Here is a 12,068-nt window from a genome sequence, read left to right on the forward strand (position 1 = left end):
GATCATACAGGACTGTTTTCAAATAGTTATTTTCTTTAAAGAAAAAGATATCTTCTCAATTTCTGGAAATATGAGATTATGTTAAGACCTGAAAATCAGCACCTCATGCCCTACTGTTACGCTGAGAACAGAGGCTGCTTAGCTGACAGTAGCTAAGTACCTTTGCCCGTGTGCAGTCTCAACGCGCATTTCCTCACAGACACGTATTCAAGTCATCTTCAGTTCATAAATTAGGCACCACAGAGAAATATGACCAAAATAACCACCTTCCAAAGAGGCAGTAAGCGTCACTCACAATGCTCAACTACAAGATCTAGGCATATGGGAATCAGAAAAAGGGGACGTGGGACAGATAAAACGTGCTCAAGGACAGCAAATTTCAAAGAATCCTCATTATTTTTAAGTAGGCCAACCCCCAGGACATATCCATTTCATCCAGAAAAATTAATCCAGTCTGCTCCCTGCCATCCTCTTTTTCCCAGGGACCCTCAGGCATACACAAAGATTAAAGGCTACATGAACTATCCTGGCAGGCTGTTCCCTTTTATCAGAACAGCTTGACAACTCCCCTGTCATCACGAGTCTTGGTGGAAGATAACAGTGGGAACAAAATTCGGCAACTACCTGAGAGGTGACTTCTTATGTAGTAGCCATGGAAAAGGCAAGACTGTTCACTAAGATAACAACGCTGTGTCTTACAGATTCCCCCCTGATTCCCCCCTTTGTTTCTCCACATGAAATAATGGCTCTGGTATCACCACTTCGGATTCCTACTCAAGGGTCTCATCATACTTTGCTAAAGCAACCACAGTAACCACCTGCCCCAGGTTTGACAAAGCCTTCTCCCAGTCTGGACTGCAGAGCTGCCCTCCTACAGGATGTTTTCTCCACTGGTGACCCTGAAGGAGGAGCTTACAACAGGACCTGCTCAAAGAGGTTCATGGCCTCACTGTCAAGTCAACATTCTTTCTCAGCCTGACTTTTCTTATTCTGTTTGCATTATTGAAACACAAGCAAGTCTTCAAGATGAACGTTTTAGATTGGTATTTAAAGACAGGGAGGGACAGAAGACACAAGATGACTTCACCTCTTAAACATCTTGGTCACTCAAATGCAGTCTTACCTGAGAGGCCCAGAGGCACGGCTGGAATACCTGACAGCGGGTGCAGCTCACAATCACTTTACACAGCAAGTAAAAGTCTGGAGTAAAACAGATACTGGATTATCTTACACTGAGAGAAATATCATCACCATTTGGAGCTGATGATCTCTGAGAAGAGATGTAAGAGGCAGTGCAAGATTCATCTGCATTATTACCATGAGCACAGGAAACCCACACACCATCCGTCCTTTTGCTCCTGAGAACTGCTGGCTAAACACTTTCTGATCAGAGGCAGTGATTGCCTGCACATACACAATTAGAATACAGACTACCACAAAAAGCTGTTCTTCCCTTAAAACAAGCAAACCAAAACCCCTCCTCCTACCCTTTTCCACCTTGGCAGATCAATGAAATATTGTTCTTTTTAAGCTAATCTCTAGTGAAGGTCTTGGTTCTGCCTAGGAGGAAGATATTTCATAGAGGGGAGGAAAAGAAAGGTGCAAAACATGGAAGAGGTGAGGAAAAAGAGCAACATATTTCATAGCTGCTGCTTAAAGCTTCTCAGAAGGCTTTAGCATATTAGAATAACAGTGTGGGAGATGAATTACCAAAAGCAGAGCAGGTGAAACAATCTAAGATGCATGATAAATGCACATTGACACATGCATGGCTTATAAAAGACATATATACAAGCCTTGAAGAGCTGACTTCAAGGCCTCATTTAAGTGAAAGCATAGCAAATCATGTTTCAAGACTGAAGGATGCAGAGAACAATTTATTTTCATTGAAGAACATATCTCAATATTGTCTTTCTTGTTATTCCTTCGTTGATAGGAAGAATAGAAAGCTCATGGCATTTCAGTTGCAGACAGCTGTAAGAGGTGGCTTGGTTTCTTCCTTGTTTCTATTTTGAAATGTCATTAGATGATGCATTTGTTAACAAATTAACTTAACAAAACAATAAATACCTCTTTGTTTGACTTATCAAGAATTCTTATTAACTAGCTCAAAATAAAGACGCTGTTTAAATATTTCAAGCCCATAAAGGCAGGAACTGAGCAATAAAATGGGAGTCCCGCTGTGTTTCATCCCTATTGAAAAGCTATTCATTGTTTTTTAGTCATCCTTCACAAAAGGAAATCTTTTATGGCAGGTTAAAACCAAAGCAAATTTTAATCCCCAAGTTGAGACTAAAATGTTCAACTATGAAAAAACAATATTCAATTTCAGTAAAAATCTTGCATTTTTTTTTTCTAAAGCACATTATTTAACATAATACTTTGTCTTTTTAAATCAACCGACTATATTAACTCCATTCAGAATAGTTCTTGCTAAGCCATTTTCATTGCTTTTTTTTTTTTTTTTTTTTTTAAGACAACAAAACAAATAAGAAACTTTGTGGGCAGAGCACCATCTGCTTATGCTTTAATTTCATTAACAGTTATATTTTGAGACCTTTAACTGTAAAGAAATTTTCCAAATGTGAACCAGTATACTGATTTTACTTTACACCTTCTTGCAATCCCCTCCTGCTGCTCAGAGGTGTACCACACATCAGTGCTGGTTGCTGCTATTTGCAACTTAGCATTCCACAAGGAAATCAAAAGAAAATAAGATGCAGCTTCAGAAAGCCAGAGCAATATGAAACAGAAACGAAAACAAAACATTACTGGAGTCAGTGATTAGAATGAAGGATTCAAGAAAAGGTAGTAAGAGAGAAACCTGAAAGAAATGCAATTAATATAACATGGAAAAAAACTACTAATTTGTTCTGTGAGTTGCAAGAAAGCATGGTTACACAAGGAGAAATAAAAAGCCTTCAAAATGATAAGAAGTCTACTAGCCTGGGGCAACAGAATTTAAAAAATAAAAGAAATGAAAATGGCAAGCTGGGTAGGGACACTAATATTTTTCTATCCTTAGCGGTGGTGGGAGTGAAAAGTCTCAGCTTTTCTTTCCTCAGGTATTCCTGCTTAATACAGTCCTTTTTTGAGCATCATCTTCATTTCAAAAAAGTAGCCATTTTTGTTTTCTACATAAAGTTTATACCTACCCAGGTAAGAATAGTACTGTTACTCCCATGTGGAAATAAAATGGGAAGGCAGTGGGTTTTCAGACAATAGGAATTCTGTTCTATAAAACGCATCTCTAGAAAAGCACCAACCTATTCCACAAACAGCTTGCTGCAAGCAAGGAATTTGTTCTCTCTTTTTTTTTTTTTCCCCAAAAAATTCAGACCTACCAATTCAAATGAGCTATCAAATGACTAAGCAAACATTTCAAAACCATTTAACCACATATATGAAGAACACAATAAGGATTACTACTTGAAAACAAAGGGTGAATAAAAATATTCCCCTTCTCCTCTACCTGGTTTACAATTACCAACAAGAAAAGCACCCTTCTCCACAAAAGCACATACTTTGCCAGCGAGCTCTTTCAGGAAAGAGCTGACAATTAAGCCAATAAACCCTAAACCAGAAACCTGCTCTAAAGCACAAGCCCAACTTTTGGGTTAAGTTTTTCAGAAGTCTACTCCTGAAAGTTCTGAATGCCCCAAAATCCAAGCCTGAACAGCACCACAGTTCGCAGAAATGCACATTGCTGGCTGCTTACTGCTCCCGTTTGTTCGACCATACTGGCAACATCCTGCTTTCTGCACACCGTACCTTGGCATTCCTATTAGTCATAGTGGGAAAATACCTCATTTGCCAACACAGTGCCAAAATCTAGAGCACTGCAGGGTGGAGGTGGACTGTTAAAGGCAGATTCAAGCAAGATAAATTCCCCTTAATTCACAAAAAGATTAAAGAAAACTGATGGAGGAGGCGGCCTTTTAAGCAGCATGTTTCTATTTTTAAACTAATCGTTCACAGCAGACGTTTGTTTTCCATACTTATGGAGGAAATCTAGTAATTAAATGTAACTGCTACCAGACTTGGAATCCTTCTCTCAGTTTATATGGCCTATTTTCTGTGAAAAGCATCCACCCCCCTCCAAGGTAGAAGTCAAACCTATTAATGTAACAGCTTATCCTGCCCTATTTCCACTTGGCAGTCTCCCGTAATGCTGATTTAATATCTGACAAAAATAGGACAAAGATACTGTCATTTTTCATTAGGGAATGCCAGCTCAGTACAAGCAATTTTAACTCTACTGAGCTCGAGCTGGAGCAGGTTCGTGCTGCTTTGCCATGTGATGAAAAACCCACGCACACACTTCTCTATGTGGTATGCTGCTCTCCAGGCTGACATCCCGATGACCCACTGGGCCTTTTCTGATAGCTAAACTTATTTCTACTGCTTTAGCTTAGCCATCACCTCTCAATTCAATAAATTAGAACAGAGTTAGCAGTTACCTAGATTTTCACACCTTTCAAAGTAAGGGCTTTATTGCACTCTATTTTTAATGCCCCATTCTGCAGCCACTAAGCAGCTCCAACTGCCACATCTATTATCACTTGTTTTCCAAAAACAACCCATCAAACCCATTGTGTAGATTGTTCCTTCCCAACTTTTGTGGTCTTACTCATGGTTTCTTTCTCAGATACAGCATTAGTGGAATAGTTTTAGTCCACAGTTCCCGAAGTGAACACAACCACCAAGCTTTTTGTTGCACAAAAAGAACAGAGCCACTAAGAGAACAGAGCCACTTTTAATCCCATGCTGCAGATGCTACCAAAGGCTCCCTGGACAATCTAGAAATCTTTCCCCAGCAGTGGGATTCTTAAAAAGCAAACATCAGCCTTAACATCTTTCATTTTTCTGCTGTTCAGTTATTTAATTTACATTAATCACAAATGGTAATACTTGGGGCTAGAACAGGACAACGGGAATCTCGTCATATACATATAAAATGGTGCTAAAGTGCTCCCTACAGAAGAGTAGGTTTTTACATAATTAATAGCCCTGAGATAATGAGTTATTTACTTAACTTATTGCTAGTGATTTTTATGATGGAAAAGTTCAAGAAAGTTTTAATACAATCTATGTATATATACACAAATTGGAGGAATTATGTAAGGCTTTTTTCATTTCTTCACATTATTCAGGAAACCACTCTGTGGTCACTTATTCTGTAACATAACTGGAAGCATTTGACAAAAGACTTCATTTTTAATAAGACAGGGATTGGGGTTTTTACACTCTCCCAAGGGTGACAGATTTTTACAAGCTTTTTCAAAGCCAGTTTAGATGAAAGCACACATTAAAAACATTAACATTTAATATCTCAAAACATTTTGCCTATTACTGTCACTAGCAACACGAAAGATTACTGTAATAAACCAGGGGGCAGAGAGGGGGGAGTGATGTTTACTTGCTAGAACAGCAACACTCCAGCTACAGCAAGCTCTCTGCCTCCCTGCGTGCAAATTTCAAACAAACGTTGGTGAGTTTCTACAAATTCTACAAATTTCCCAATGTATTCACTTCTGCTGAGCATCAGGCAAGAAGCAGTGACTCGCTGGAGCTTTGATCATGAGAGGAGGAAAGTCTAGGTCCAGCCCCATGTCCCAAGGGAGCTCTGGCACAGAAAGCGACTGAGGGCACTGAGCTTTCGGATATCACAGGAGTGGCAGCACCAATGCAGTGCTCCTCGCGTCAAGGTCTCACCCAACTACAGGAAGGCAAAACAGTAAATAAAAGTGATCACAAATATAGTTAACCACAGTTAGCAATTGTAGAGAGACAACCTCGCTGCTTGACTGCTTGCTTGCCATGATGCATCACATGTTGACCACGCTCACATTTCTTATCTTAGGCTTGAATCCCTTCACAACACAACACCACTGCTCCCATTGCATCATATTTATCACCTTATTCCAGGCTCGGCTCCTGCCTTCCCTCCAGTAATGACATCAACTTCAAATTCCCCAATTCTCTGTTTCTCTTCCAAGCCCATTTGCTTTTACTCCTTAAGGGAAAGCAGCAAATTTCTGCTGGGACCTCCACTGCGAAGAATCTAATTTAAACCACAATAACACTTCAAGTTCAGCCTGCAACTTGTCATTAAGTCCTCAGTGACAATCCAGCCAAGGTGTACAGGAAATTAGTGGTCTTTAAAGTTAGGGAAAGGGGGTGTCAAGAGAAAAGTCAAAAAAATTCCATTTGCCTTCTGTTTCTTCCTATCTCCTCCTCCAAATCATAAATCCTCCACTTTCCAGTGGCCACATGAGATCTGTAGCATTTAGCCACCAGGTAGCTGGCTGCGAGCTGTTCCCTGAGCCAAAGGATGCATCAGAACAGCACCTGGACCAGGACCTTTCCCAAACTGGGAGCCCCGCTCCTCCTTTAGGAGAGCTGGCAGCAACGAGAGCTGACTGACCCCTACACGGGTGCCCAGGGGTGGATGACTAGGAGCCCACCAGTGGCTGGGATGCAAGTAGCTATCAGCTAGTGGAGGCTGGGGAACATCGCTAGTATTATAGTGTCTCGGAAGGACTAGGTTCCCATATAGGAGATTATGCAGCACATGCTGAGATTTCGTCAGGAACGTTTTCCTCACTGCACGTGGGAAGTGGTCAGAACATGGCATTTGTTTTATGATTTTTGCTGTCTCAGCACATTTCTGACCTGAGCAAAGTCAGCCACATATTTCCATCAAATCTTTTATGAGCTTCCTAAGCCACGGATGATAAAACATGCTGGACACTCTCTCTTTCTTACTTTCCTTCACAGGAACAAACAAACAGGGTCATCTCCATGACCTTCCTGCAGTGGTCCAGCAAAGACTAGAAACCATAGGAGACCACTAATTACACTGCATCACATAAACTGTGAGCATGCAAAGTTGTGCTCCAAGCTTTGCCTCAAGTAGGCTAAACAGATCTTAAAAAAAAATAAAATTAGTTACACATTTAATTAAAAGCTTCTGCATAGTAATTCAATCACTTTAACTCTTTGTAATTGGTCTGATTTAGAGAGTTAAAGTTGACCTATACTAAGCTTACGTAAGGCTCCTTCCAGGTATGCTGCTTTCAACTTCTCAGCCGTGAATCTTTCTTTACCTTTTCAGTCCATTGGCTCTGCCTGCTGTACTCCCGCTTCTATTCTCTCCTTGACAAAACCAGATTTTAAGGCTGTACCTCCGAGGCTGATCGTTAGCAACATATCTCACTTGAGACCTGCAAGCACCATAGCTGGGATCCCTACAGCAATCTTCTTAAAATGAATGGCCTCAATCATCTCCTGCTGGCTCCAAAACCATCATCCCTTGATTGAGAAGAGCACAAACTCTCAGAAAACATCCCAAAGACCCCACAATGTGTACATAATAATCTAACCAAAGATTTTGTCTAATCTTTTCTTGCAGCTATAAACAAGAATGCGTGCATCCCTACCTAAATCTTGGGTACCTTTTTTAATCCTTGTTATCAGATAACCGATGTCTTTACTTACACAAAAACAGATATTTACTTAACCTCTCCCTCTGGATCCTACAAACATTTTTTTCTTGAATGCATCTTGCAGAAACAAAGCTCTACAGGCTTATTATCTGGAAAAGTGTATTGTTTCCTCATGTTCCAAATATGCTTTCAATAGCAGTGAATACATCAATCTGTGGTAGTCTTCTACCAGAAGGGAAAAAGAAATGCCTTATCTCCACCTTTCTGTATTACTGTTATTAATTGTGCTCTCTCATTTCCTTCCTAAATAGATGCTTCTCCACTTTTCTTTTTTCTTTGGAAACTCTGCACCTCAAGTCATGCCAGTTCTCTAAAAGACCACTGAATTCTTTTAAGATCAACAGGAAAAAAAAAAAAAAAAAAAAAAGATATTTGAAGGTAGAATGCACTGTTTTGTTTTGTTTTTAAAAAAGGTACATAGTTATAGAACTACTCTAAAATCTTCAGTATTATTGCCTATCCTATCCCCATCAGCTGCTATAAGCAGGAAAAGATTCACGCTTGTGAAGATAAAAAGAACAAGGCAGCAGAACTCTTCAGCTTTGTTTCTTTAATGCCTGGGTGTTATTAAAGTTATGCTCCAGGCTGTGCCCGGGCTTACAGTGCAGAGAAGGAAAGGTACTGCCCAAGGTTAGCTATAAAAGTTAAATCGTTGGCTAGACCTTTCAGGAGGAGGGTGTTGTACAGAAGGAAGAATTATTCTGTTATCTGCAGCCACCAGCAGAGCAAATACACGTGTTGGCATGACCGAGCAGAGCACAGGCTGCATGCCCCACAGTGCTGGGCCTTATTACACCCCTACCTGCAGAAAGCAGGCACTGTACCAAGGCACAGCCCATCCCCAGGTGCTACAGGGAGCATCCCCGAGTCCTGGGGCAGGCAGCCTTTTCCTACCAAGCAGTGTGCTTGGAGGCGTCCTGGCATTTCCCCAAAACATGCCAAGGCACAGCCAGCAGTGGGCACAGCCACCGCTTACACACTGCTTCTTCGCTAGGATCTGTTACCTGAGATGCTGCTCAGGAGACAAGCAGTCCAAAGCAAAACACCAGTTTAGAAATGACACCACCATTTCCTAGAAAACGACGATAAAATGCGTTGTTCTCTCTCACATATATCACGGCATGGTGATAAGTAAACGGCTGATCTCGCTAATGAACCACATGTTCTGTTTAGATTTCTCTTTGACAGTGTTTACTTAAGAGAATTATATTTGCTCCCAACAAAGGCTGAATTATTTCCTGAGGTGGCTATCACAGATATTTCTTCCTCCAACCCAGACGGAGGTAATCAAGACAGAGCACTGCTTTGTCAGGGACAGGCTGCAAAAACTCTTCCCACTCATTTATCGCCACACATGCAAGTGAGAAGGGATTTCCACATTGGACTGACATGTCAACAGAGCTTGATACAAGGTTTCAGCTCAAAACTATCCTTCAGGCTGGTGGGAAGGATAAGTAACCTGAGTCAGTGTAGCACTCATAGAAATCCCCATTGTGCTGGGAGTGCAATACCTCAGCTGGGGCTCCTGGGGCAGCCACCTAAGGGCGGGCACTGCAAGGCCATGCTGCTCATCCCGCTTGTCCCAAGGATGCCCACTGGCAGGTCTGTTTCTCCTTCCTACGCAGGATGAGTAATTCAACCGCTTTTTATGTGAAATGTTTATTTCTTGACATTTTCCCGGGAGATATGGAAGCAACATTTATGAAGAATTCTCCGTACACAGAGAAGCCCATGTTGTGCCGAGAAGACCGGATTACAGGAACTCCAACACTTAATAAACTGTGTATCTCAAGAAAAAACCCACCACGGCCTATTATCTCAGCAGTAACTGCCAAGATACAGCAGACTGAGAGAGCTTCAGAAGACAGAGCGTCTGCCGAAGGAGCCCAAAGTCATTTTCGGTGTTGAAAAGCGAGAATGATGCCAGCTCGCTCGCCTCGCCGATGAGTCAAAACAGCCCACCGGAGAGGACCGAGCGTACGAGCAGGGCGCAAGACCTCTCCTCCCCCCATCGCTAGGCGATGCTGTGACTTTTCCAAGCCCTGTCGACGATCCCGCTTCGCGCAGAGCTCCCAGGGGCCCGGCGCGCCCCTGGGCTCCCAGACACCGGAGCTCGGGGGCAGTCCCCGCCCGGGGCACCGCCGTCCAGGGAAGGGGTCGCGGCCCCGGGGACCCGGGCTAGCTCCGGCCGCCCCCGGCGACACGGGGCGGAGCGGGGACCCCCCGGGCGGTGGCGCGGGGCCCATCCGGAGCGCGGCGCCCCCCGGGCCCCCTCCCGGCTCCTCTTCCCGGCGGCGTTGGGCCGCGGCGCAGCGCCTCCCGTGCGGATGCGGGGCCGGCCGGGGCTGTCCCCGCCGCTCCCCGTGTCGGGCCTGCAGGCCGCGGCCCCGGCGGCCGCCCCCCGTTATCCCCGGGCTGGCCCCGCGGCATCCCGCCCGCCGCCCCCATCCCGCCCGGCGCCGCCGCCGCCGCCGCGCACTCACCCGTCCCGGGGAAGCCGGCTCCTCGGCGCGGGGCGACAGCGAGGACCAGAGCAGCAGCAGCCCCAAGAAGCTGCCCGCCAGCAGCACGGCGCGCAGCAGGAAGCCCAGCTTCAGCCGCATCCTCCCGCCCGCCCGCCCTCTGCCTCCCGCCGCCGCGCACCGCCGGCCTTCCGCCCCCCGCCCGGCTCGGCACGGCTCGGCTCGGCACGGCCCCGCCGCCTCCCCGCTCCTCGCCCGCCGCTGCACGTACAAACTTTTTTTTTCCTCCCCCCTTCTTTTTCTTTCTTTTTTTTTTTTTTTTAAATCTTTTTTTTCCCTCCCCCTCGCTTTCCTTTTCCCCTCCTCCCTGTTAGCTGCCTGCCTCCCTCCTTCCCTCCCTCCTCGCCGGGGCGAGGCGAGCAGGAAGGGGCGGCGGCGGCAGCGGGCGCCGCGGTTCCACGTGGCCGCCCCGCACCGAGCCCCGCACCGGCACCGAGCCCCCAGCCTGGGGGGAGGCCCCCGCTGCACCTGCCGCAGTCCCGGGCTCCACCGCGCCCCCGCTTCCCCCCCGCAAAACGAAAGGGGAAGGGACCCCAGAGCTCCCCGACCGCTGTATGTGTATACGGGGGGGTCATTTTTCGATTTATCCGCCCCCGCTTCTCTTTTTTCGTGGTATGCAATGGGGCACTGGCTGGTGAATATCCAAGCACAGTGTGAGCACAGTGATGGACGTACAGCTGGGCAAGCACAGGCCCCATTAATTACTGCAGGCAGCTGGGGCAGAACGGCGCTGGTGCGCGTTCAGGACAAGCCTGTAAAGTCAACACATTTTTCTTCAGGGTAGCAGATTGTGGAGGAGATTGCAGAGATCTTATCAGCCCCTAGCTTTGCATGTATTTCATTACTAATTTTCAGCATTAAAAGTTAGGCATCCTGTTTCTGCCTTTGAAGGGCTGTCACACACCTGCACGCACACACAAACCTGATTATTTGAGTCCTCCACAAAGCACAGTGATGTAAGGACAATACTCCCCATGTAACACTTTTGCCTTTTCTATACGCTCAGTAATATCCGCTTATTTTTACATATTTCATCCTTTTTTTTTTTTTTTTCCCTGTGTGCACTGTGAGGATATCAGATCCAGCAATCCTGAACATTAACTTTCAATGATAAGCGCTGTAGAAATAAAACAGGATATTACACCTTGAACAGGATCACTTTGGAGAAAAAAAAGGAAACAGAGTGACCTTTGTAGCTGACACACCTAGACACAGAAGTCTTTGTTTATTCGTATAACCCATGCAAGTGCTGTATAGCACCCCATGATCCTTCCCCACGCTACAGGGTACAAGGCATGGGAAAGCACCACTTACAGCATGGGCAACAGCTCTAACCCTTACCGGTGTTTGCATGGCCCTCTGACTTCCAGAGGGCTGGAGGAGAGGTCCCCAGGGGTGTTTTCCCAAGCTCCCTCCCCATTTGCGATGGCAGTGATCACACTGACATCTCCACATGAAGGCTCCAGTGCTTGTTTTTAGGATGACAACAGCACCTGCACGAGGCTGGGGGGGTGGAAGCCCCCGACTTCAGGAGACCTTAACTGCAGCAAGAGGTGGCATTGCCTGCCTCCCTTGGCTTAGCCTCCATTTTGGGGATCCCTGTCTGTTCTGCTGTGCTGGTGCACACTCAAGAAGAAGAAACAAATCGCTCTAAGTGCTGCACAGAGGGTGGCATAGAGCTGGCTGCGGCCCTAGGAAGCCGCTCTGCTGCTGCTTGTCAAAGCTGAGTGACAGGGACAGGGCTGCCTGCATGCCGGTCAATACTACACGATTTCACATTTGTAAGGTTGCCCACCTATTATATATATATATTTTTTTTTTAATGGAGTCTTACATCCTGCCGATACCCATGACTGAAGGGCACTTCCTAGACCACGCAGAGCTCCCCGCTGGAGGGTGACCCCGCGTGCGGCAGAGCCCGGCACCCGGCCATAAATCAATTCCCCTTCAGCCGCCCTAGGGCAGCGGCTTCCTCAGCCGGCAGCTCTTCCCCACGGAGGAGGAGCAGCCGATGCCCGCTGGGAGGCAGTGCGGGCCC

General features: G+C 45.6%; 1 protein-coding gene across 3 annotated transcripts in view; it reads right to left on the reverse strand.

Moving 5' to 3' along the window:
- Positions 1–10,111, reverse strand: part of GALNT7 (polypeptide N-acetylgalactosaminyltransferase 7) — a gene marked incomplete at its 5' end in the record, with an annotated part of 70,756 nt that extends 60,645 nt beyond the window's left edge. For all 3 annotated transcript variants that reach the window (XM_082758499.1, XM_082758500.1, XM_082758501.1), the window contains one exon: positions 9,992–10,111. In XM_082758499.1, the coding sequence (XP_082614625.1) occupies positions 9,992–10,111 (120 nt within the window). The remainder of the gene's footprint in view (positions 1–9,991) is intronic.
- Between the last annotated feature and the right edge of the window lie 1,957 nt (positions 10,112–12,068).

Source organism: Aythya marila, assembly GCF_965140915.1.
Source record: "Aythya marila genome assembly, chromosome: 4".
Lineage (NCBI taxonomy): Eukaryota > Metazoa > Chordata > Aves > Anseriformes > Anatidae > Aythya > Aythya marila.